Source organism: Malus sylvestris, chromosome 6 (genome assembly GCF_916048215.2).
Source record: "Malus sylvestris chromosome 6, drMalSylv7.2, whole genome shotgun sequence".
Classification (NCBI taxonomy): Eukaryota; Viridiplantae; Streptophyta; class Magnoliopsida; order Rosales; family Rosaceae; genus Malus; species Malus sylvestris.
In genome coordinates this window covers 28,180,132-28,204,864 of record NC_062265.1, presented here as the reverse complement: position 1 = coordinate 28,204,864, position 24,733 = coordinate 28,180,132, and the positions used below count along the sequence as shown (strand labels likewise).

General features: G+C 38.2%; 2 protein-coding genes and 1 long non-coding RNA gene across 4 annotated transcripts in view; all 3 read right to left on the bottom strand.

Annotated features, from left to right (window-relative positions):
• LOC126627275 (uncharacterized) overlaps positions 1-24,733 on the bottom strand; it is an 83,382-nt gene that overhangs the window by 46,475 nt on the left and 12,174 nt on the right. The window lies entirely within an intron of this gene.
• Positions 1,800-3,911, bottom strand: LOC126627298 (uncharacterized). The gene is made up of 3 exons (XR_007624965.1): positions 3,632-3,911; positions 2,663-2,789; positions 1,800-2,356 (listed from the first exon to the last, which is right to left on the bottom strand). It is a non-coding gene; the product is annotated as an uncharacterized LOC126627298 (long non-coding RNA).
• On the bottom strand, positions 20,032-22,862 carry LOC126627271 (uncharacterized). Its single transcript, XM_050296739.1, has 2 exons — positions 22,701-22,862; positions 20,032-20,739 (listed from the first exon to the last, which is right to left on the bottom strand). The coding sequence occupies exons 1-2, from the start codon at positions 22,828-22,830 to the stop codon at positions 20,270-20,272; spliced, it is 600 nt and encodes a 199-aa protein (XP_050152696.1). The 5' UTR covers positions 22,831-22,862; the 3' UTR covers positions 20,032-20,269.

Below are 24,733 nucleotides of genomic sequence, written 5' to 3'. Positions count from 1 at the left end.
CGCAACGAACCTTCGTCGCGCAAAAATCGTCGCGCCAAGGCAGTGACGGTAGGGTTTGCGCGACGAAGAAGTGACTTTGCGCGACGCAGGTCACTACGTCGCGCAAAGTACTTTTGCGCGACGTACGACCTACGTCGCGCAAAGTACATTTGCGCGACGCAGGGATCTTCGTCGCGCAAAGTACTTTTGCTCGACGTAGGTAATTTCTTCGTCGCGCAAACCTTTTTTTTTTTTTGGTAAAAATATTTTTTATTTAATTTTTAATAAATGTTGTATTTAAATTGTAAACAATAATTAATAAACCAAGAAAAAGTATTTAATTATAAAATATATGAAAATGTACATACAATATGTCTGAACAAAAAAGAAAAAACTACAATTGCACAGGACGCAGAAAATTTCGTCACGCAAAGTGTCGTTGAGCAAAGGCCATTTGCGCAACGCTTTCTGTTTAGCGTCGCGCAAACATACTTTGCGCGACGAAATTTTCTGCGTCGCGCAAGTTTTCGTCGCGCAAACATGTTTTTGTACTAGTGTATTAATCCTAAAATAACCTTTATCACATCACCACACCATTATTATCCTCTTGGGAAATTTTATTTAGACTCATTTATTCTCTTTTTACACCCAACTTATTATTTTTTATCTTGAAATTCTGAATGTGCCCAACAATTCTCTCTTTCCACTCAAAATGAAAAAAAATAATAATAATAATAAGCACTAAGAAACTCCTGCCATCCCATCCCTCCAACTTCCAACCACTCTCAATTTCTACCCCTCTCCAACCCCCCACAACCACATTCCCTACCACCCACAATGAAAACCCCAAATATCTCAACCATCACTATCCCCATCTAATCTTTATTGTTTGTACATTCTCTCTTGCTGCTCAAGCATGCAGAAACTACAAGTATTTCTATGTGATGGTGGTATCTCTGGGCGTTTACCATAACTCTCAACTTCGATCCCAGCTAAGCTTTAGATACACCATATGGGTGAATCAATTGTTGGCACAACATAAAGACCCAAACGTAGAACGACTCAAGGCTTGCTTCCTTCTAGGTTTTTGCAATGGAAGTTCCATTCATAGTTGGATTCAGTTTGCATTAGAAAAGAGAGTTCAAACAATTGAGTTGGAGTTTTTTGCTGACGGTTTTGCTAGCTTCCAACGATATGCATTTGCCCGCAAGCTATTATGTATTAGTATCAGTGCAAATAATGAAATAAAGGGTCTATGTTGGAGCAGTTCTTGCATTATGCATGGGAGAACTTAATGAGTTTTGACAATCCAAGTCTACACTCTTGTAGACACACTCCCTGTTTCAAGTCCCTTAAAGTTCTTCATTTGCGACAAATTAGAGTGAGTAATGAGGTTCCCGAATACCTTTTGTCTAACTGTCCAGTCCTTGAATGACAAGTTAGAGTGAGTGATGCCTAAGATCTTTGGAGTTTTCGTTGTGGGTGGTAGGAGAGGTGGCAGTGGGGGGTTATGGACGGGTAGAAATTGGGAGTGGTTGGGGTTTGCAGAGATGGGGTAGTCGAAATTTCTTAGTGCTGTAATTTTACTTTTTATTTATTTTTTTGTTCTTTTTCATTATGGGTGTAAAAAAACATTTGTTGGGCACTTTCGGAATATCAAGACAAAAAAAGATAAGTTGAAAGTAAAAAGATGATAAATGAGTCTCAATAAAATTTCCCTTTATCCTTATCCTATTTCCACCCCTAGTCTCTCCGGAACTTCCTTTAGCAGCAAAATGCGTTACTTTGGCAACCCAAAATCCTAGAATCGAATACCTTAATTAAACTTGTGAAAATCAGGAATTTTAATAGACTAAGATTACCTTCAACTCAACAACGCCCATAGAAAAATCAGTATTAGCGGACGTAAAGCATTCCATGATTCCTTAACAACTGACAGATACACACTTGCATCGAGAAAATCGATCGACAGAGGTCCAAGTAGAAGAGAAAATGCAGCAGGAAAATGAAGGAAACTAACCTGGAGAAAGGTGTAGTCTTTAAAAAATTATTGTCTAGTGCAAGTATGAGAGCACGAAAATGTGGATCGCAGAAAAGAAGACAAGTAACCTTGCAGTTGTTCTTCTCAAATTCCATTCTCAATCTTGTTCCACAGGCTATGAATCTCTAGATTCGGTATTACTGCATCAAATCACTTGCTGCTCAAGCATGCAGCAGCTACAAGTATTTCTAGGTGATGGTGGTATCTTTGGGCGTTTACCATAACTCTCAACTTCGATTCCAGCTAAGCTTTAGATACGCCATATGGGTGAATCAAGTGTTGGCACAACCAGTGGCGGATCCAGGATTTTAACATAGGGTGGTCCCAATATAAAAGCTCCAAAAAAAAAAAAGGACGAAAATATCATTGAACAAATAAATCGCAAACTACAACTTTTCATTTATAATCTTTGTGCTAAACAAGCTAGAAATACTAAATTTGTCCACGACGGGATTTCATACTTCGAAAACATGTCATGATAGTTTCATTGTCAATACAAGAAAAAACTTATTTCTCAATGTAAACAACTAAGCTATCATTTAACCATTGATCCTCCATTATGTAACACAATCTTCAACAAAAAAAATTGTATCAACTAACACTAAAAATAAGTAAGAACTAACACTAAATTAGAAAACTTACAGAAATTCTAAAGTTGATGCTGATGGCGTTCAGCAAATCGGCTGGTTTGGGCTCGGTCTCAGAGGAAGTATTTTCTGCCGGCAGTCCACCCATTTCTCAAAGTTCTTGAAGACCTAATAGAAGTATGCTAACCAAGAAAAAAAACAAAGAACATCAGCTTCGGCTCGGTCTTAGAGCAGCCTTGATGTTAAACATATATCCATTAAGGACGGATACACCATATCTTACCTAAACAGAGAGAATGGAAAAGAGGGATATGGCGTCTTACTTTATAAAAAAAAACATCCAAAAATTCATTGATCACACATTAGCCTAATCGCTAGGCACTAGCTCATGTAAATAAAGGAATTCACCGTACAGGAAAAACTCGTTTATTTAAGCATGCAATGAGTTCAGATCAACTAAACGACGCCTCTAAATTCCACTAAATACATGAAAGCAATAAACTGAGACCAACACTTTCATATCATAGCAAAGGTGAACCAATTTCAATACTGAAGCAATTCAACCAATCTCCCAAAGTAATAATAAGAGCCTATTTACTAGCTTCTTTCAGCTTCAAAAGGGAAACCCATTTTCCTACTATTTACTTGAATTAAAAAATCCTCCAAACTGGAACTAATCAACAGAAGGAACTCGAAGCAAAAAGCCTAGATGAAGAAATAAACTTCTTCACACTGATTCTGGATTTCAATCAAGATTCAAGACACGCCCTTTATCCAATACCCACTATGGCATTCCTTCAAGCACATGGTGGGCACTTTGTTACTACAATCAACTCCATCATACTTCATACATGCTATATATTTAACAGAACCATCAGAAACCACCAATACAAAGGCAAAACAGAACACCTAGAAGAAAATTAAGGTAACCCATCTAATCAAACACGAAGACAGCCTTAACAATAAATCTGTATCAACTAACACTAAAAATAAGTAAGAACTAACACTAAATTAGAAAACTTACAAAAATTCTAAAGTTGATGCTAATGGCCTTTGGCGAATCGGCTGGCTTGGGTAGCGTGAGGAATAGAAGCGGCCAATTAGTGACTTCGGCGAATCGGATGCTGATGACCTTCGGAAAATAGGCTGGCTTAGGTATTATGGTAAAGTGAATTTGATTACTATTCTGTAAGATAGTGAGTGCTCTATCGCGGGAAGGTTCTCATGTGAGTTTTTAATTTTTTTTTAATGACTTGGCTCAAAACGACGTCGTTTTGGCCAAGTCATTTTTAAAAAAAAATGGCTTTCTTCTTCCTCCCTTGTTTTGCACAGCGTGCAGCAGCCATGGCTGCTGTTCTTCTCCACCACTGCCCAGACTTGGGTGGTCCTTGAGGATTTCACGACAATTTATCCAAGCTTCCGGGTGGTCCTGGACCACCCTGGTCCCTTAATAGATCCGCCCCTGGGCGCAACATAAAGACCGAAACGTAGAACAACTCAAGGCTTGCTTCCTTCTAGGTTTTTGCAATGGAAGTTCCATTCATAGTTGGATTCAGTTTGCATTAGAAAAGAGAGTTCAAACAATTGAGTTGGAGTTTTTCGCTAACGGTTTTGCTAGCTTCCAACGATATGCATTTGCTCGCAAGCTATTATGTATTAGTATGAGTGCAAATAATGAAATAAAGGGTATATGTTGGAGCAGTTCTAGCATTATGCATGGGAGAACTTAATGAGTTTTGACAATCCAAGTCTACACTCTTGTAGACACACTGCCTGTTTCAAGTCCCTCAAAGTTCTTCATTTGCGACAAATTAGAGTGAGTAATGAGGTTCTCGAATACCTTTTGTCTAACTGTCTAGTCCTTGAATGACAAGTTAGAGTGAGTGATGCCTGAGATCTTTAGAGTTTTCGTTGTGGGTGGTAGGAGAGGTGGCAGTGGGGGGTTATGGACGGGTAGAAATTGGGAGTGGTTGGGGTTTGGAGAGATGGGGTGGTCGAAATTTCTTAGTGCTGTAATACTTTATTTTTTTGTTTTTTTTCATTATGGGTGTAAAAAAACATTTGTTGGGCACTTTCGGAATATCAAGACAAAAAAAGATAAGTTGAATGTAAAAAGATGATAAATGAGTCTCAATAATTTCCCTTTATCCTTATCCTGTTTCCACCCGTAGTCTCTCCGGAACTTCCTTTAGCAGCAAAATGTGTTACTTTGGCAACCCAAAATCCTAGAATCGAATACCTAAATTAAACTTGTGAGAATCAGGAATTTTAATAGACTAAGATTACCTTCAACTCAACAACACCCATAGAAAAATCAATATCAGCGGACGTAAAGCATTCCATGATTCCTTAACAACTGACAGATACACACTTGCATCGAGAAAATCGATCGACAGAGGTCCAAGTAGAAGAGAAAATGCAGCAGGAAAATGAAGGAAACTAACCTGGCGAAAGGGGTAGTCCTTCAAAAATTATTGTCTAGTGCAAGTATGAGAGCACGAAAATGTGGACCGCAGAAAAGAAGACAAGTAACCTTGCAGTTGTTCTTCTCAAATTCCATTCTCAATCTTGTTTCACAAGCTATGAATCTCTAGATTCTGTATTACTGCAACAAATCACTTGCTGCTCAAGCATGCAGCAGCTACAAGTATTTCTAGGTGATGGTGGTATCTATGGGCGTTTACCATAACTCTCAACTTCGATTCCTGCTAAGCTTTAGATATGCCATATGGGTTAATCAAGTGTTGGCGCAACATAAAGACCCAAACGTAGAACGACTCAAGGCTTGCTTCTTTCTAGGTTTTTGCAATGGAAGTTCCATTCATAGTTGGATTCAGTTTGCATTAGAAAAGAGAGTTCAAACAATTGAGTTGGAGTTTTTCGCTGATGGTTTTGCTAGCTTCCAACGATATGAGTTTTGACAATAATGAAATACAGGGTCTATATTGGAGCAGTTCTTGCATTATGCATGGGAGAACTTAATGAGTTTTGACAATCCAAGTCTACACTCTTGTAGACACACTCCCTGTATCAAGTCCCTCAAAGTTCTTCATTTGCGACAAATTAGAGTGAGTAATGAAGTTCTCGAATACCTTTTCGGGTGGTCGGAATTTCTTAGTGCTGCCTGAGATCTTTGGAGTTTTCATTGTGGGTGGTAGGAGAGGCAGCAGTGGGGGGTTAGGGACAGGTAGAAATTGGGAGCGGTTGAGGTTTGGAGAGATGGGGTGGTCGGAATTTCTTAGTGCTGTAATTTTATTTTTTTCTTTTCATTATGGGTGTAAAAAGAGATTTGTTGGGCACTTTCGGAATATCAAGATAAAAAAAGATAAGTTGAATGTTAAAAGATGATAAATGAGTCTCAATAAAATTTCCCTTTATCCTTATCCTGTTTCCACCCCTAGTCTCTCCGGAACTTCCTTTAGCAGCAAAATGCGTTACTTTGGCAACCCAAAATCCCAAAATCGAAAACCTTAATTAAACTTGTGAAAATCAGGAATTTTAATAGACTAAGATTACCTTCAACTCAATAACGCCCATAGAAAAATCAGTATCTGTGGACGTAAAACATTCTATGATTCTTTAACAACTGACAGATACAAACTTGCATCGAGAAAATCGATCGACGGAGGTTCAAGTAGAAGAGAAAATGCAGCAGGAAAATGAAGGAAACTAACCTGGATAAAGGGGTGGTTTTCAAACAAAATAAATATAGATTCACATGAAAAAGAGTTTGTCAAAAGCATCCAAGAGCAAAACAAGGAAATTTGAGCACTCCTCTCTTTTCCCCATTTTACATAGAACACAGCATCAGCAAAGCAATTATAAACCTGAGTCACCAGCTCTCACTTTGATTGTTGTTTTTCTCAGCCACACAGACACTCTTTCTCTTCCACCCCAACACTCACAGATATCGATTCGTTACTTCACCAAGTTCTGATTTTTAAGCCGCACCACACCATTCTTTTTCCTGTCTCTTGACATCACGACTCTGATCTTTTTGGCCCCCATCTTTGTCCCAGATTCAGCAAGAGGTTTAATCTGTAGAATAAAAAGGTTGACGTGTAAACTTGTTACTTACACTTGATACACTGACTCGATATATAAAAAACAGAGCACAAATACAATATGTACCAATATTCATATTGAACTCAAATGCCTAAGAGAAACTAAAGATATATTTCTATCCCACGACAACAACTCCCTTTCCCCAGATAATGTTGCACTGGTATTTTTAACTCTTTGCACCTAAAAACCCAGATCAATGAAAAAAGTCAATCACGTACACTGAATCTGAACCAACAATGTGTTAGTGTTTAAGTGTCTTTAGCTGAAATAAAACATTTCAGTTTACCTGTTTTAATTAGAGCCTTTGGATTACATTCCAAATGGATGCTCTAGATTAAGTGAGAGTTAATGATATAGAGTGACAACTGTAGCTATCTCATAGGATAGATGAAATGAATGGTTGTGATGTATCCTCTTTGTTATGAGAGAGAAATGTGTTAATGCTCTGATTTGTATGTGCATTCGAAGGACATTGTTTCTATTAGCAAGAAAGAGAAGGAATGAAAGTTCTTGTTCACTCATCTTTGTGAAAACTCTCTGCAACTCTTTGTTTTCTTTTCTACAAGAAAGTTCCTAAAAACAGCATCAAATCGATAAACTAACATGGCCTCAGAGCCAGGTTGCATCCTCTGCAACTGGGCGTGAATCTGTGAAGCTCACAGTGAAGAGCTCGAACTGACCGTTGAGCTTTCTCACTGAAGAAAACGCGAAGAAGAAAGTGTAGTGATCTTAGATCTCGTCTCACATGGCTGGATCGAGTGGAGCTGATCTTCGTGCGCCGATTTTCAATGGTGAAAACTTTGATTTCTGGCAGATTCGGATGAAGACAATATTCCGATCGCACGAGCTATGGGATATCGTTGAAAATGGTGTCGAAACTTCGATGAAGAAGGATGAAGAACTCACTGTAGCTGAAAACAAGTTATTGAAGGAGAATATAGTCAGAGATGCGAAGGCACTTGGAATCATTCAAGGGGCGGTTTCATATCAGATCTTTCCGAGAATCGCAATCCAAGAGACTGCAAATGCTGCTTGGAATGTGCTGAAACAAGAATTTGTGGGAGATAAACAGGTACGGGCTGTGAAACTCCAAGGCTTACGCCGTGACTTTGAATATACTAAAATGGGTGAAAATGAAGCTTTCTCTGCATATCTAGTTAGGTTATTTGATCTGATTAGTCAAATGAGAAGCTATGGTGAGGAGATAAGTAATCAGAGAATCGTTCAAAAGTTGCTGATAAGTTTACCTAGGTCCTATGATAGTATTGCTTCTGTGATTGAAAATACTAAGGATCTAGATACTGTTGATGTCCAAGATGTGGTAGCTATTCTCAAAGGTTATGAGCAAAGAATTGACCGGCTGATGAATCTTACACTGAGAAAGCATTTGTTAGTCTCAGTATTGCTCCAAAACAGAATAAGTACAATGGGAATCAAGGATTCAAACCACAGAAGAATTGGAAGTCTAAATGGAAGAAAGGAGAAAATAGACCTGCAAATCAAACTGGAAAAGTTGCAGGTACTTCTGAAGGAGCTAAGAATTCTTGTATACATTGTGATAAATTGCATTTTGGTGAATGTTGGTTCAAAGATAAACCAAGGTGTCATAGTTGTCATAAGTTGGGGCATATTGCAAGAGATTGCCGAGTGAAGAAGGAGAAGGCTAATCAACATGTGAATTTTGTCAATCAAGTCAATGATACTCCTACCATGTTCTATGTCTGCAATAATGTCAATGTGAAAGAAAATGAAGATATATGGTATGTAGACAGTGGTTGTAGTAACCATATGACTGGAAGGGAGGAGTTACTGATTGACATTGATAGAAATATGACTACTAAGGTAGAGATGGGTACTGGACAGCTCATTGAAATCACAGGGAAAGGAAGTTTAGTAGTTGATACCAAAATGGGAAGGAGATATATCAAAGAAGTGATGTTAATTCTAGGATTAAAAGAAAATTTGCTCAGTGTAGGGCAAATGATGGAACACGGTTACTTTCTTGTGTTTGGAGGTACAACTGCAGAAATATATGATGATAGTTCAATGTCTAATCTGATAGCTAGAGTACCAATGAAGGGAAATAGAAGTTTTCCTTTGAGACTTATACCTGATATGCAGGTTGCTCTAAAGACTAGTGTGTATCAGTCTTCTAAAATCTGGCATAGGAGGTTAGGACATTTGAATTTGAGCAGTTTGAAACAAATCAAAGAGCATGATATGGTGTTGGGTTTGCCTGATCTTGAAATGACAAATGAGATATGTGAAGGGTGTGCTCTTGGGAAGCATTGCAGATATGCATTTCCAAAGGAAGCATCATGGAGGGCCACACTACCTCTTGAACTCATTCACTCTGACATTTATGGACCCATGCAGATTTCTACAAAGGCTGGAAATAGGTATTTTCTTACCTTTATAGATGACTGCACTCGGATGTGTTGGGTTTACTTCTTAAGGAACAAGTCAGAGGTGTTTAGTGTATTCAAGAAATTCAAGCTCACAGTTGAATTGCAAAGTGGATATAAATTGAAGAAGTTGAGAAGTGACAGATGAGGAGAATATGTATCTGTTGAATTCAGGGAATTTTGTGAAGAAATGGGCATGGAAAGACAATTTACAATGGGATACACACCTCAGCAGAATGGAGTAGCTGAGAGGAAGAATAGAACCATAGTTGAGATGTCAAAGTGTATGTTGATTGAAAAGGGTGTTCCATTTGAATTCTGGGCAGAAGCTGTTAATACATCAGTGTATTTTTTGAACAGATGTCCTACCAAGTCTCTTGACAAGAAGACTCCTTTCGAGGCATATAGTGGAAGAAAACCAGAGATCAAACGCTTAAAGATTTTTGGTTCTGTGTGTTATGCATACATTCCAAGACAAGTTAGACAGAAATTGGATGAAACAAGTACTAAATGCATATTTTTGGGATATGGCACATGTGAGAAAGGGTATAGACTCTATGATCCTATCTCAAAGAAAATAATTGTGTCAAGAGATGTAATAGTTGATGAAAATGCTTGCTGGAATTGGGAGTCACAATCTGAGAAAACCATCAGTGTATCTATACCTGGAAAGAAAATGTGTGAACAGAATGTGGAAGGAAACTCAAGTGATAAAAGTGATGAAAATGATGAATTCTTAGCATCTTCATCTGAATCAAATGAGTCAATTGAAAATGATTCAAGGCTGGTGCAAATGCAGAGTAACACAGGTCCTCAAGACTATGATCATACTCCTTTGAAGTTCAAAAGTTTAACAGAAATATATGCAAAATGCAATCTGTGCATTATTGAACCTGAGAACTTTGAGTAAGCAGTAAAAGATGAATCATGGCAGAAGGCAATGGAAGCAGAAATAGGCATGATAGAGAAGAATTGTACCTGGGAACTTGTTGATAGACCATTTGATAAGCCGGTTGTGGGTGTCAAGTGGATCTATAAAACAAAATTGAATCTAGATGGGTCTATACAGAAGAATAAGGCAAGGTTAGTGGCTAAGGGATACTCTCAAAAGCCTGGAATCGATTTCAATGAGACATTTGCTCCTGTGGCAAGGCTTGACACTATTAGAACTTTAATTGGGCTTGCTGCACAGAAAGGATGGAAGCTTTTTCAACTTGATGTGAAGTCTGCATTTCTGAATGGAGTTCTAAATGAGGAAGTATATGTAGATCAACCACTTGGCTTTGTGATTAGAGGCAAGGAAGACAAGGTTTACAAGCTCAAGAAAGCTTTGTATGGGTTAAAACAGGCACCAAGGGCCTGGTACAAGGAGATTGACTCTCATTTCTGCAATTCTGGTTTTCACAGAAGTCCAAGTGAAGCAACTCTCTACATCAAAGCAACTGAGGCAGGAATACTTATTGTTTCTCTGTATGTTGATGACATCATATACACAGGAAGTTCAGTTGCATTGATGGATGAGTTTAAAACAGAAATGATGGGAAAGTATGAAATGTCTGATTTGGGACTATTGCATCATTTCTTGGGGCTTGGAGTCATTCAAACAGAGGGTTGTATTTTTCTGCATCAAAAGAAATATGCAAGGACTCTGTTGGAGAAATTTGGATTGAAGGAGTGCAAACCTGTTGCAACTCCACTTGCAACAAATGAAAGATTAAGCAAAGAAGATGGAAGTGAAATAGCTGATGAAAGTCTTTACAGGCAGATTGTTGGTAGCTTGTTATATTTAATAGCTACAAGACCTGATATCATGTTTGCTGCAAGTCTACTTGCTCGGTTCATGCATAATCCAACCAGGAAACATATGGGAACTGCAAAGAGAGTGCTAAGATATATTCAAGGCACACTGGACTATGGAATTGCATATGAAAAGGGCAAGGATGCTGTGCTTATTGGATACTGTGATAGTGATTGGGCAGGAAGTGAAGATGACATGAAGAGCACATCCGGATATGCTTTTAGTTTTGGTTCTGAATCATTTTCTTGGGCCTCAATCAAACAAAGCAGTGTAGCTTTGTCCACTGCAGAGGCAGAGTATGTTAGTGCTGCAAAAGCAACTGCACAAGCCATCTGGTTAAGGTTTGTCTTATCAGATTTTGGAGAGGAACAAGTGGAACCTACTCAAATTCTATGTGATAACACTTCAGCTATTGCAATCTCTAAGAATCCAATGGCTCATCATAAGACAAGACACATAAACAGAAGGTTCCATTTCATCCGAGATGCACTGCAGAATGGTGAAGTTGACCTGATTTACTGCAAAACTGAAGAACAAGTTGCAGATATCTTTACAAAAGCATTGGCAAGAGATAGATTTGAGTATTTAAGAAAGGCTTTAGGAGTGATTTCAGCTAAACACTTAGAAGGGAGTGTTAGTGTTTAAGTGTCTTTAGCTGAAATAAAACATTTCAGTTTACCTGTTTTAATTAGAGCCTTTGGATTACATTCCAAATGGATGCTCTAGATTAAGTGAGAGTTAATGATATAGAGTGACAACTGTAGCTATCTCATAGGATAGATGAAATGAATGGTTGTGATGTATCCTCTTTGTTATGAGAGAGAAATGTGTTAATGCTCTGATTTGTATGTGCATTCGAAGGACATTGTTTCTATTAGCAAGAAAGAGAAGGAATGAAAGTTCTTGTTCACTCATCTTTGTGAAAACTCTCTGCAACTCTTTGTTTTCTTTTCTACAAGAAAGTTCCTAAAAACAGCATCAAATCGATAAACTAACACAATGCTGAAAATAGTTGGCAACAGAGACTTGTAAACAATGTTTTTGTTTCACCATTATTATTATTAATCACCCAAAAGCGACTCGAATAAGTGAATATAGGATGAAATTTTAGGTATAGTTTATATGGGTCAAACTTTGCTAAGTGCAAATGAAGACACAAACAGGCTTACAACAGTAAGCCATTTGTTGAATATCACATATGAACATATGTGGTAAAAGGACAAATACCTCCCCCGAAATAAGTCTTCCAACTCCATTAGGATCGGCATCTTTGCTAAGTACCTCCATCAACTCAACTAAAGGCCTCAAGGTAGCATTGTCCTTTTCATTTCCAAATAACTGAGCTCCAATATGAGACAAAAAAGAAGAAATAAATAACATATTTAAACAAATCATAAGGGAAAGTTCTATCCATTTTCTATATGTTTGAAGAAGTGGAAAAGAAAACCATTTCTTTGGGTTAAAAAGAAAAATAACGAACAAAACTTCATGCTCATAACGCAGCATTATACTGCCACACACAAAATATTAACTACTTTGAAGGAATTTCCCATAAGACAGATATGTCAATAAAAGAAAAAACAACCTCAATTTCCCCCTTTTTACTAATTATGAACTTATTAAATTACAGCTTTGCGGTGCAGAAACCAAGTTCTGTTATGCATTCCAACACATAATGCCCAAGTGGTTCAAATTCATGAGTTTCAAATTTCAATATGTGTATTCTAGTCTCCGTAAGTATGCATCGCATCTCATTAATGCAGAATACAAACACACAAAAATATGGGCAGATTACCCAACAATTTTTCAGTTAAAAAAACAAGGGTAAATTACATAGTAGCTCCTCAGGTTTGAAGTCTATTACAACCCCATACAACAACTTTAAAACATTTCACTTTCATACATCAAGTATCATTTTATTTCAAAATAACACCTCCGTTAGATTTTTCATCCATTAGTCTGTTAAATGCTGACGTGTCTGCCACATTTGTGCTGATGTGGCTGCCATGTGGCAAAAAAAATTAATTTTTTAATGTTTTTTTTTTTAAAACCTAAGTCTTCTAAATATTAAAATTAATAAAAAAAAAATTGAAACCTTCCCTCATCCTCCTCTCTTCTCCCCGCAACCCCACATCCCACCCCTACCCCCTCACCTCTCTGCAACCCACATGAAAACCCACACCCCACCCTCACCCCCTCACCTCCCCGCAACCCAGATCCCCTTCTCTGTACGACCTACCTGAAAACCCACACGACCTACTACCCCCCCCCCCCCCCCGGCGACGACCCACATCAGATCGAGGTCCCCATCCAAACAACAATCCCGACCCTAACCCTAAACTCAAATCGAGGTCCAAACCCTCCATGCCCACATCGCAATTCGACTTAATAACCCTAAAACTACGATCCTCGTCGTCAATATCTTCATAAACCAAAAGAGATTGAGGATGAGGGGTTGGGTCGGAATGGGCTCAACATTCTGGTCGTCTCTGTGGCAGTGAATTTGGGTCCTGCGCTGCATCGCGGCCTATACAGCTCCAGTGGGGCTCAGAATGAGAGGCGGAGGCGGAGGATTAATTGATTTGAGGGAATGGGAGGCGAAGTGCTTGCAATGGCGGAGACCGAGATAGATGAAGTATGAATCGTCGACGTCTAGTTGGAGGAAGATGAACATGGAGGAAGGAGAAGGGGAATGAGAAGGGGGATAGAGGGTGAGTGCGGGTGCAGGGAGAAAACGAACTGGTTGCAGGAATGGGGATCTAGGGAGGGAGGGTCGAGGGTTGGGCGGGTGGGATGGGGTGGGGAGGGGGGTACGGGGGTGGTTTATTTCATTTTCTTTTTTTAATATTTATTTAACAGATTTAGGTTTTTTTTTTTAAAATTAAAAAAAAATTTACCACGTGGCAGCCACATCAGCACAAATGTGGCAGCCACGTCAGCATTTAATAGATTAATAGACGGAAAATCTAACAGATGTATTATTTTGAAATAAAATGGTACATAATGTATGAAAGTGAAATGTTTTAAAGACGTTGTATGAGGTTATAATAGACCTCAAACCTGAGGGGCTAGTATGTAATTTACCCAAAAAACAAGTATCCAACTAAAGCAAAAAAATGGAGCCATACTCACCAAAGTAAGCACCAAAAGTTCCAGATTGACGCCATCTTTGTTCCTGTCTCTGGATATCACCAACTCCATGCCGTCGCTTGTATCGCTGGTAAAAATCCCAGAGGTGCTCAATATCACGATTCCGATCTATTTGACCCCATCTTTGTTCCTGTCTCTGGATATCACCAACTCCATGCCGTCGCTTGTATCGCTGGTAAAAATCCCAGAGGTGCTCAATATCACGATTCCGATCTATTTGACCCCATCTTTTTTTGCAAGTTTTTGCTGAAAGAAAATTTCAAATACTCATATCTTAGAATTTTAACCATAAGAAATGACAAGAAAATACAGTAGACTTGCACTAATATCAGCCATTCAAAAATTTCAAATACTGAAACCAGCAGCAGCATACTGTAGAATTCCAATCCTTAGAACAATTTTTAAGTTCGATTATGACGATTAGCTAAAGGTAGCTCACTCAAAACTAAATCATAACCGAAATTATACGCATATACAGAAATAGTAACAATTCGACCGGCACCAAAAATCGAATTGAGCACGGAAAAAATCAGCATTAATTTAAAAAATTCAAGAAAACAAGAGATAGGCTTACGAATTCTGGAGACGTTGGGGTCCTCAGCTTGAATCACATCGGCAGCTTGTAAAATCGCATAGATATTGACGGCGGGACAGCGCCGGCGATTCCACTAGGAACCCTATCGTGGCCCTGACCGGTGCTCCAGAGCTGCTCCCGCTTCAGCTGAAATCATCGTAAAACTCAGCCATCCGGCTCAGATGAAATTGGAGCTACTGGATATCAACGCGAAATGGCTGGGCGCGCGTTTTTGAACAGTGTTGACTCGGCGATATTTGAAATGCGAAAATGGGGTTTGCATATCGAGAGAGGTTCAAGGAGGAGAGAAATGTGGCACGGTGGAAAAAAAAGAAAGGCCTGCAGAAGATGGCTTGAAGAAGAAAAAGACAACAAGTGAGGAGATAGTTGAAGAGGTAGGAAATTGCAGAAATCTACCCTACTTTTAATTATCAAAATCAAAACCTATCCTACTTTTATTTATGATTAATATGATTATCATGTAGACTCTTCGTCGAACAACGTGACTTCTTCCTTGAAAGATTTCAAGAAGTCCTTTGTTGGTTTTCCCATGTAAATTGTTTCAAAGTCTTGGAACATTGCCACTTCTTCCTCTGAGAACTTGGCTGTCTTCAGTCCCAAAATATTCTCGTTTCTCCTGTTTTTCTTCACCTCTCTCATGTCAAGTGTATAATATCTCAAATGTGACTCATCGGTACTAAACTGTGGACATTCAGTGACCGCTTTACCATGGTCAAAAAATCCCTTGACATCTTTGGCTTGCTTAAGGATCAAGCGATGTAGGCAGAAGTCTCCTTCAAGCAAAGTCACACGATGTCCCTTTTCTTGCAAACCGAAACTACGTCAAAGTTAAAAATAAATTAAAACCTAAACAAAAATAAATTAAAAACCTAAACAACCTTTTGTAAGTAGAACTTAAATAGATACCAGACATAAACACACCGAATATTTTGAATTACAAATCCACCAAAGTTTGATCCCTCAAGTGTTTGACGATAGATTAAAAATAATGTCTTACGGTCGTGAGCCTCCAAAAATTCAAAATAATCCAGGTAAGTTCTTATAAACCCATATGGTCCCTCTTTTTCGATTGCTCCGTCTACACTGACACTGCACACTAAAACAAAATAGCAATCAACCAATTTTAGATATACTATATCTACAATAAAACAAAAAAATACAATTTCATTATATGTTAGTTACCTCTAAATGGCGCGCCACAATTACTATCATTCAAACAAGAATGAAGCATTGCTAAACGGGTGATCTTTATCGCTTGTATCAAACTAATCTTCAATTTTTTTCTTAATATTTGCAATCTAGTAATCGTCGGCTGTATCAACATGTTGCACCATTTTTCCATCAAAAAATGGCATAGATAAATGTTCTTGTGCATCACTTGCACCAGATCCGTCATTGTAAATAGAACCATGCTCCAACTCCCTAGCACTGCGTCTAATCCCAACCATTGGACATTTGCAAGTATAATCCTCTTTGCATTTGTTGACATGGTTGAAATAAGGGACAAAATAAAAAATGTAGCCGCTGGGAACTTGTTCTTCTATGTAACACATATATGTTGTAAATGCATGCCTACTATGGTGTTGTTACTTTCCACACCGAACAAGCTCTTCAATTGATTCATTATTTGTTGCCTTAAACTTTAAAAGCTCAACTAAATTTTCCGCTGCTTCAAAATCACCGCACAACAAACCAAGAATCGGTGGGTTTTTGCGAATAGTTTGAATTTTGAGTTGATCAGGTGTAACTAAAAAAAAAATTGTACAAAATGCACATATAAGTAAACTGACAAATAAAAAAATAATAGTGGATTAATTAATTCAAAATAATAGACAAAGAGAGAGAGAATATTACTTCTATCGTCATCAAGATCAACGATCCTTGCATCCGAACCCAATGTAAAGCCAAGGTCTAAAAGCATAGCCGAAACTATGGTACCCGGTCCGCTCTTCTTAGATTTGTATCCTTCAAAGTTGTGGTCCTCACTTTTCAAGCTCATTTGCGACCCGGAAAAATCCGCCATTGAACAAGCCACTCTTGAAGGCAAAAGGTGTGAGGAAGCTTCCCTGTTGTAGCGTTCTAGAGGTCGATGGAGAAGTTCATGAGTTCCTTGTGGGAGACAAGTCCCATCTCGGCACGATGAAGTTGAGACAATGCTGGGAGAAATCTCCCAGCGGCTGAGGTTGGTGGGTTATGTGGCTAATACCAATCATGTGCCGTTTGCTATGGAAGAAGAAGAAGGAAGAGGATGCATTGTGTAAACATAGCGAGAAGGTACAACCATAAAAAAAATGAAAACATATTCCAAAAAAGAAACAGAACAAAACTTACAATGCAGACAAATCACAATCCCAAATGAAGTTTTTGAGCTGTTCGTGTGAAAAATTTTCCGGAAAAATTTCAAATGATTTGATGAAATACTTGTTTGGAGACAGAAAAGGTATGAAAAAATGCTGGTTTCATTTATGTTGTTGTTTCATTTGCGTTGCTGCCAATCTCTGCTCTCCAGAGCTATATGCCAATAGACAAGCTTTGCAAGAGAAAACATTCGCTGCGGACAGATGTGGGAACACAAATAATGTATCTTTTTCACCCTTGATCACCACGTGGACTAGCACATTGAACTTTTCTATTTGAATTTGTTTGCATGTGTGACCGTATGTAACATGGCAAGTCTCCATTGGTCCACTCCTTTTGGACACATTGTAGTACAAAAAGGTTGTCCTTGTCTAAAATTTTGTTTTGCTGTACTCGTAATGAAAAATAATGAACGAAGAGCAACCACAAAACAAAATGTATGTTTATTATATATCGGAGAAATTCTTATATTTCATTAAAATTAATGTTTGACAATTCCTAAAGCTTCATTTTAAATTTTCATCATTTCCATTAAAATCAACCGATATCGGTATCGATATCTGTCTGTATTTCTATAAATTTGTATATCAATATTTTTACTGATATCAATATTTTACTATTTTATGTGAGAGCTAGTTTAATTAAATAGCTACTGAATATCTTCTTAACCAGTTGAATACGACCTTTATTAGGGCATGTCTTCAAGTAAATACTTCGTGAAAAACTATTAGAACACATAGGAAACACTAATCAATATGAATTTTACTTTCTAATTTAAGGACACATGTGTGGTAATTAAACATTTGGTTGCCTTTTTTTGTCCAATTTGTTCACGAAACGAGTGGTGTGTTTCAACAAACCAAAATAAGCGACTCACCCAAAAACGCAGTCTCTTTTCATATTCTTTAGGATAATTTTCTTTTGCATAAACTAAATATGATAAAGACGAGAATTTTACGTTTAATTCGTCTGCTCAATCTCTTTCTACTCATTAACTAGTACTACTTATTGCCAGCACAAATAAATGCCTCATATCCTTTTCGTTTTTTTTTTAAAGATTGTATCTTTATTGTATATTTAAACTATATTTTGAAAATAAAATGAGAAGATATTTTTCGCCTTCAATACAATTACGAAGGCTTTTGCTATTTGGGGAAATTTTGCAACAAAGATTCGTCAACAGAGATTCGTCACTGAATCTGAACCAACAATGCTGAAAATGGTTGGCAACAGAGATTCGTCAACCATGCTTTTGTTTCACCATTATTATTAATCACCCAAAAGCGACTCCATTAGGATCGGCATCTTTGCTAAGTACCTCCATCAACTCAACTAAAGGCCTCAAGGTAGCAATTTTCCTTTTCATTTCCAAATAACTGAGCTCCAATATGAGACAAAAAAGAAGAAATAAATAACATATTTAAACGGGATAGATTTGCAACTATCCAATAATGCATTTTAATCTTCAACGGGATAGATTTGTTTTATGTGGCCGCACAAATATTAACCTATGGTCTTGATAGCGTATAAGTTGTATCAACTACATAGTTAAAGTTAACAATTTGTATAACCAAGAGAGGGGATAAGCTAAGTAAGCCAGAACACTTGGGTTCAGCCGTTCAGGCCCCCTTGTATTCTCGATCTCACTCTTTCAATCATCAAGTTCTTATTACTAACACTTATACTTCGTGCTCAATTACGTTCTACACAAGTAATAAATAGTTACTTGTTCTGCACGGGTGGCCAGCCTGCCAAATCACAAAACTTTTGTTAGTTCTAGAAACCTGATAAAGTCGAAAGCTAGACTTGTTGATCAAGGAAAGCTACACTCATTGATCAGTACTCAAACTCGAGGATGAGTAAGAGTAGCATTGTTCCATATATTGGAAAAAAGAAATGTGACCGTTCCAAGCGAAATGCTGAAGATCTGTGTAATTGTGCGAAAAAATGTTTGGGAAAATTTCAAAGGTTGATGAAATGCTTGTTTCGAGGCAGAAAAAGAATGAAAATATGCTGGTTTCATTTGTGTTGCTGCCTCCCTCAGCTCTCCAGAGCTATACCCTGATGGACAGGTTTTGCAAGAGGAAACATTCGCTACTGAATGATGTGGACTATTACATTGAACTTTTCTAGTTGAATTTGTTTGCATGTTTGACCTTTTGTAACATGGCAAGTCACCGTTGGTCCACTCCTTTCAGACGCATTGTAGTACAAAAACATCATCCTTGTCTGAAAATTTGATTTGCCCTGCTCTTAATGAAAAATAATGAACGAAGAGCAACAATAAAGAAAAATGCACATATTTTCCATACGACAATATTTTGGGATCGCAAACATTATAAATTTTATGTGAGAGCTGATTTAATTAGATAATTATTGAATATCTTTTTAATCAGCTAAATGCGACCCTTATTTGACGACAACAATAAATTATTTTTTTTTATGCATGTTTCTAAACCATTAGTAAAAGCGGCTCACTTGAAAACGCAATCTATTTTCATAATCTTTACGATAATTTTCTTTTGCATAAACTAAATATAATAAAGACAAAAATTTTACGTTTAATCGACTACTCAATCTTTTTCAACTCAAGAACTAGTACTACTTGTTAGTTGTTTTCTTGTACGATCAGTAATAAATAAATGTCTCATAATATTTCCTTTTTCAATTTAGGAAAAAAAAAGAAGAAGATTGTATGTTTGTTGTATATTGAAAATATATTTTGAAAAGACAGAAGATACTTTCCCCCTTCAATACAATTATGAAGGCTTTTGCCATTTGGGGAAATTTGCAACATATTGTTCAAGGGAACCGTGAATGCAGCAGCGACACGAAACTAACAGAGAAGGACCATATGCACCACAACAACCATTACTTATGCGAAATATCTACAAAACTCAAAAGACCAACAATAACTCAAAAATGCAGAAGCTTGCCTGCTCGAGGGCAAGGTGTCTGAATAATTCACTACAACTGTCGATTAAAAACACACACATACCCTCAAAGCAAAAACACCACCTGTTCAAGCAAATCAAATCAAAGCAAAACATCGATCCAAATCAATAGGCACTGCACATATATGACATTCCAAGACGAGTACTTGCAAAGGACAGCCAAATGAAACAAAGAAGGCACCCAACAACAAAGCATTATATATCCACAACGACAACATAGCTATCTAGCTTAATTATTCCAAGACATACGTGGGTCAACACCAACATATATAACATAAAGCGCTAAAATGAAACGATAATTCAACAGCTGCTGCATACATGCACCCAGCCCTCAGCTTCAGCAATCACCAAGTGGTGTATCATCGAGCAAACAGGGGTGCAACGGCGCATCCCCTCCATTTTCGTCAAGTAGTTTTTTAAAATGCGGGCAGTCATTAAGCATGTGGGTACCAATCTCATAACAATAAACACACTCAAGGCGAACAGCACGCCCCCACTTTACTACATAGCCCTTGCCAACCTGAGTTACGCCTTTTGGGAGCCGTTTCCTCCAGGGGAACATACCAGGAAAGTGTCCATACTCAGAGCAAATTCGACAAGTAGACGGCATAGAGGAAAATGTGCCTGGCTTGATTATGAGTTTAGGACGGGCTAGGCATGTGGGATTATTGTCCTCGAGAATAGCTGGAAGAGTATTCTTCTCCTCGAGCTGGAGTTGAGTCTGAGAGTCCTGAGCAGCCTCTACTTTTGTGAGATGAGTCATCGGAGAATCTTTAACAGAAAATTTTTCTTTATTCTTATCTGCATCTGTGTTTTAGAGAAAATGTACAGATACATTAATTAGGGGCCGACCAAAGATTTAGCTCATGTGGGGCATAACAAAAAAACAAATTAACTAAATATGTTTCAACAAATTATGAGAGTGAGGACATTCGTAACTTGAGACCACTTTAATATTAGAAAGAGAACAAACACCATACCAATACCTAATAACTGGTAAGATACCTAATACATGAAAGTAAAAAAAATTTGACCCTTCACAATTAATAGCATTTTTAATAAGTTAATTTACAGTTCCCACTCTCTAAAATATGAAACACATTTTCAATGGAGAACTGAAAAACTGCTACTCTCCCCATTCATACTATTCTCAAACACAACACCATAAAAGAAACGAGAAGTTCACGAGGGAAGATGAAACTAAACGAATTGCAATCCCTATGTGGGTGGGTAATACCTATAGGTATGTCTCAAACTTTCCTCCCAATAGTTCTTAAAGTTCTAAAAGCTCTATAAGTTCTGCTTTAATGGCGCGTTTACGTAACCGTAATCAAAATAGAGGAATTGGATTAAGGAGGAATTGAATTGAAGAGGAATTGGATTGAGGAGGAGTCAGAATCGGATTCCTGTTAAAGCTGTTTACTTAAATGTTCTGGAATCGGAGTAAAAATGAAACAAAATTCATCTAAGTTGTTTACTAGTTCATATGAATCGAAATAAAAATTAATATGATTACTAAAATACCCTTAATCTAAATAATAGAAAAAATCGTAAGTTTTTAATACAAATTCACACTCACACGAGCGCGCGCGCGCGCACACACACACATATATATGTACATATGTATAGTTTTATTAAAATATTAACCATTCCCGTTGGAAAATATTGGAATATATTGGTTGGCACGCCATCAGAGTACATCATCATTTTTTTTTATATTTTTTTCAGTCCCCTTTCGCTTCGTTCTCTCCGTCCGTTCTCTCTAGCTCTCTCTCTAGCTATCTCTCTCAGTCTCTCTAGCTATTTCTCATTCTCTCCGTCTAAGCAGCAAACCTTCCATAAACGCAACAGCATACCCAGTTTCTTGCAATTCGAAAGATCTGAGGGGCGGAATCCGGACTTTTAGTGGCAATTTCAGACAACCGCCCCTCCTTGTTCCTCTGTAGCTTCGCCAGTGGGTGATAGGTCTTGGTAGTCTGGGAGGTGGTGCGGTGGTCTGCATTGGTTAAGGGTGGGATGGGTGTGTGCTTTGGGTGGTTGAATCGTGGGAGGCAGATGGGAGGGGAGGGCAATTTTGGTAGAGAAGTTTGATTCCATATGCTGGCTTTCTTCCGAAATTCAATTACCACCTTCAAGTCAGTATTTGGATTCCGGGAATATCAGGAATCCGATTATTGATTTTGGGTGGAGCCCACTAATTTTTTCATTCCCAAAATTTGGTAAACGCCGGAATCACTTGGATAGGAATTCAATTCCCTTTCTTCTACCTCCATTCCGGTTTGGTAAACACGCCATAAAACTGTGTAAGTATTCTCTTCCCTAATTCTACAAGTTCTGCTTTAATTTTGTTGACAGGAGTTAAAAGAATTTCGTGTTTCTGACATTTGAAGCAGCCAAAGCAGTCCTCAAGAAGACAGTGCGATACTTAATTGATTGAGAAATGAGTATCTAGCTTAGCTACACAATTTGGTTCAAAATTCTACTCAGTAACTGGGAAAATTCATTGTAAATTAAATCTCTAGCTATTACTAAATAGACACTGAAAAAAATTAGGCGTCAAGTCAAGCACCGGAACCTTACAAACACGTGCAGATTGCAACAAACATATGCAGCCGGAATTGAAATGCATGAAACCCTAAGTAAACATAATGCTGCTGCCAATCCTCCCCTAAAAACAAAAATTGAAACAGATAATCGTCCCCTCACAATTCACAAACCCTAAAACCTAAAATTGAAAAGAATACCAATACTAGAAGTCCGAATCTCACCTCGGAGCTTTGTGGGTTGGGCCGGAATTGGATTCTCCCCCTCCGCAGATTCTCCTGGTCCGCCTTCGAATCGGCGTTTCATGGTTTTGAGTTTGTCACACAGAGAGGTTTTTTTTTTTTTGTCCAACATAGGGATTTTGGCGACAATGCTTATTTTTGTGAATAGTTTTGGGGGAAATATTTAAACTTTCACGGTTTGACTATAATACCCTTCTAATTTAACAGATTATATTTTTTTTTTAAGTAAAATACAAAAAACTACATCAACTATTGGTGTCACAACTCACGACACTTTTATACCTCATCTTTTAAAATTGACAATGTCATACCTCATCTTACGAATTTGTGCCAATGTTATACATTCCGTTAGGATTGGCGTGAATTTCTCAGTTAAATGCTGATGTGGCTTGATCCGATATATATTTTCTATTAAAATATTATTAAAAACTAAAAAAAAATTTATTTAATATTTTTGAAATATTAAAATAATACAGAAAAGTAAAAAAAAAAAAAAAACCTCAGGTCAGTTCGTCCCCAACCCAACCCAGTTCTCCCCCCCTCAACAAACCCAGAAAGAAGGAGGAAGAAGAAGAAGAGAGAGAGAACAAAAAAAAAAAAAAAAACCCAGTTTGTCTGTCCCCCCCCCCCCCCGGCGCACCCACCCTCTTCCCTCCACACCCATTTCCCCTATTTTCTCCACGCCCAGATTCTCAATCTTTGGAATTGGCTCGGTGAAGGTTTCCCAATTCCACCTCAACGGGGTCTGGGTTTGTTTTTTTTTTTGGGTTGCAGGTAGTAGGTGCGAGGTTGGGTGCGAAGGTGGGGAGGTTGGGTGCGGAGAGTGGGTGCAGGGAGAAAAGGGGGGGGCGGGGAGGGGGGAAGACAAATTGGTTTTTTTTTTCTCTTCTTTTTTCTGGGTTGCAGTTGCAAGAAGGGGGAAGAAGATGATGATGGGGAGAAGAGAGAGAAGGGGGGAGGGGACGAACTGACTGAGTGTTGTTTTTTTTTAATAGAAAATGGGCCCCAGATCAAGCCACATCAGCATTTAACTGAGAAATTCACGCCAACCCTAACGGAAGGTATAACATTGGCACAAATTCGTAAGATCAGGTATGACATTGTCAATTTTAAAAGATGAGGTATGAAAGTGTCATGACACCAATAGTTGAGGTAGTTTTTTGTACTTTACCCTTTTCTTTTCCTTGGTTTCTATTTATTTTGCGTGTAAAATTAATCATTGAACGTTTGTCAATTCAGAAAATTCTCAAGCACACAAAATGGGTGTCGCGTGTTTTTTATTTTATTTTTTTAGTACATCAATATTTTTACATTTAGAAGAGAGAGAGTTTGACTAAACTACACAATGAGTAGTCTAATTTGGTATCGAATTCGTCATCCACAATGTTCGAATATAAGACATTTCACTTCTAAGTGAAGATGAATACTAAAAGAAAACCTAGGGGGAGCGGGGGTTGGTTTATGTTTGGGTCAAAATTTCAAATCGAAACCGATCATGTCACATCCCAACCTAGCTCCACCACTTCCCGGGCTTGACTCCGTTGTAGCACGATATTATCCGCTTTGGGCCCCAACCACGCCCTCACGGTTTTGTTTCTGGGAACTCACACGAGAACTTCCAAGTGGATCACCCATCATGGGATTGCTCTCGCACGCTACTTACTTAACTTCAGAGTTCCGACGGAACCCAAAGCCAATGAGCTTCCAAAAGGCCTCATTGCTATAGGGAAGGGATATGTACATATAAGGCTTATAGGATCCTCACCTCTAGGCGATATGGGATCTAACAATCCACCCCCTTAGAGGCCTGACATCCTCGTCGGCACACTTCCGATCAGAGAGTGGCTCTGATACCAAACTGTCACATCCCAACCCGGGCTCCACCACTTCCCGAGCTCGACTCCGTCCTAGCACGATATTGTCCGCTTTGGGCCTCGACCACGCCCTCACAGTTTTGTTTCTGAGAACTCACACGAAAACTTCCCAGTGGGTCAGCCATCATGGGATTGCTCTCA

Bases quoted from the DNA above. Each gene is read 5' to 3' on its own strand.
- LOC126627271 (XM_050296739.1), bottom strand. From the start codon at position 22,830: ATGTTGGACAAAAAAAAAAAAACCTCTCTGTGTGACAAACTCAAAACC. The intron at 20,740-22,700 runs GTGAGATTCGGA...TCTAAAACACAG, and splicing joins CCAACCCACAAAGCTCCGAG to ATGCAGATAAGAATAAAGAA.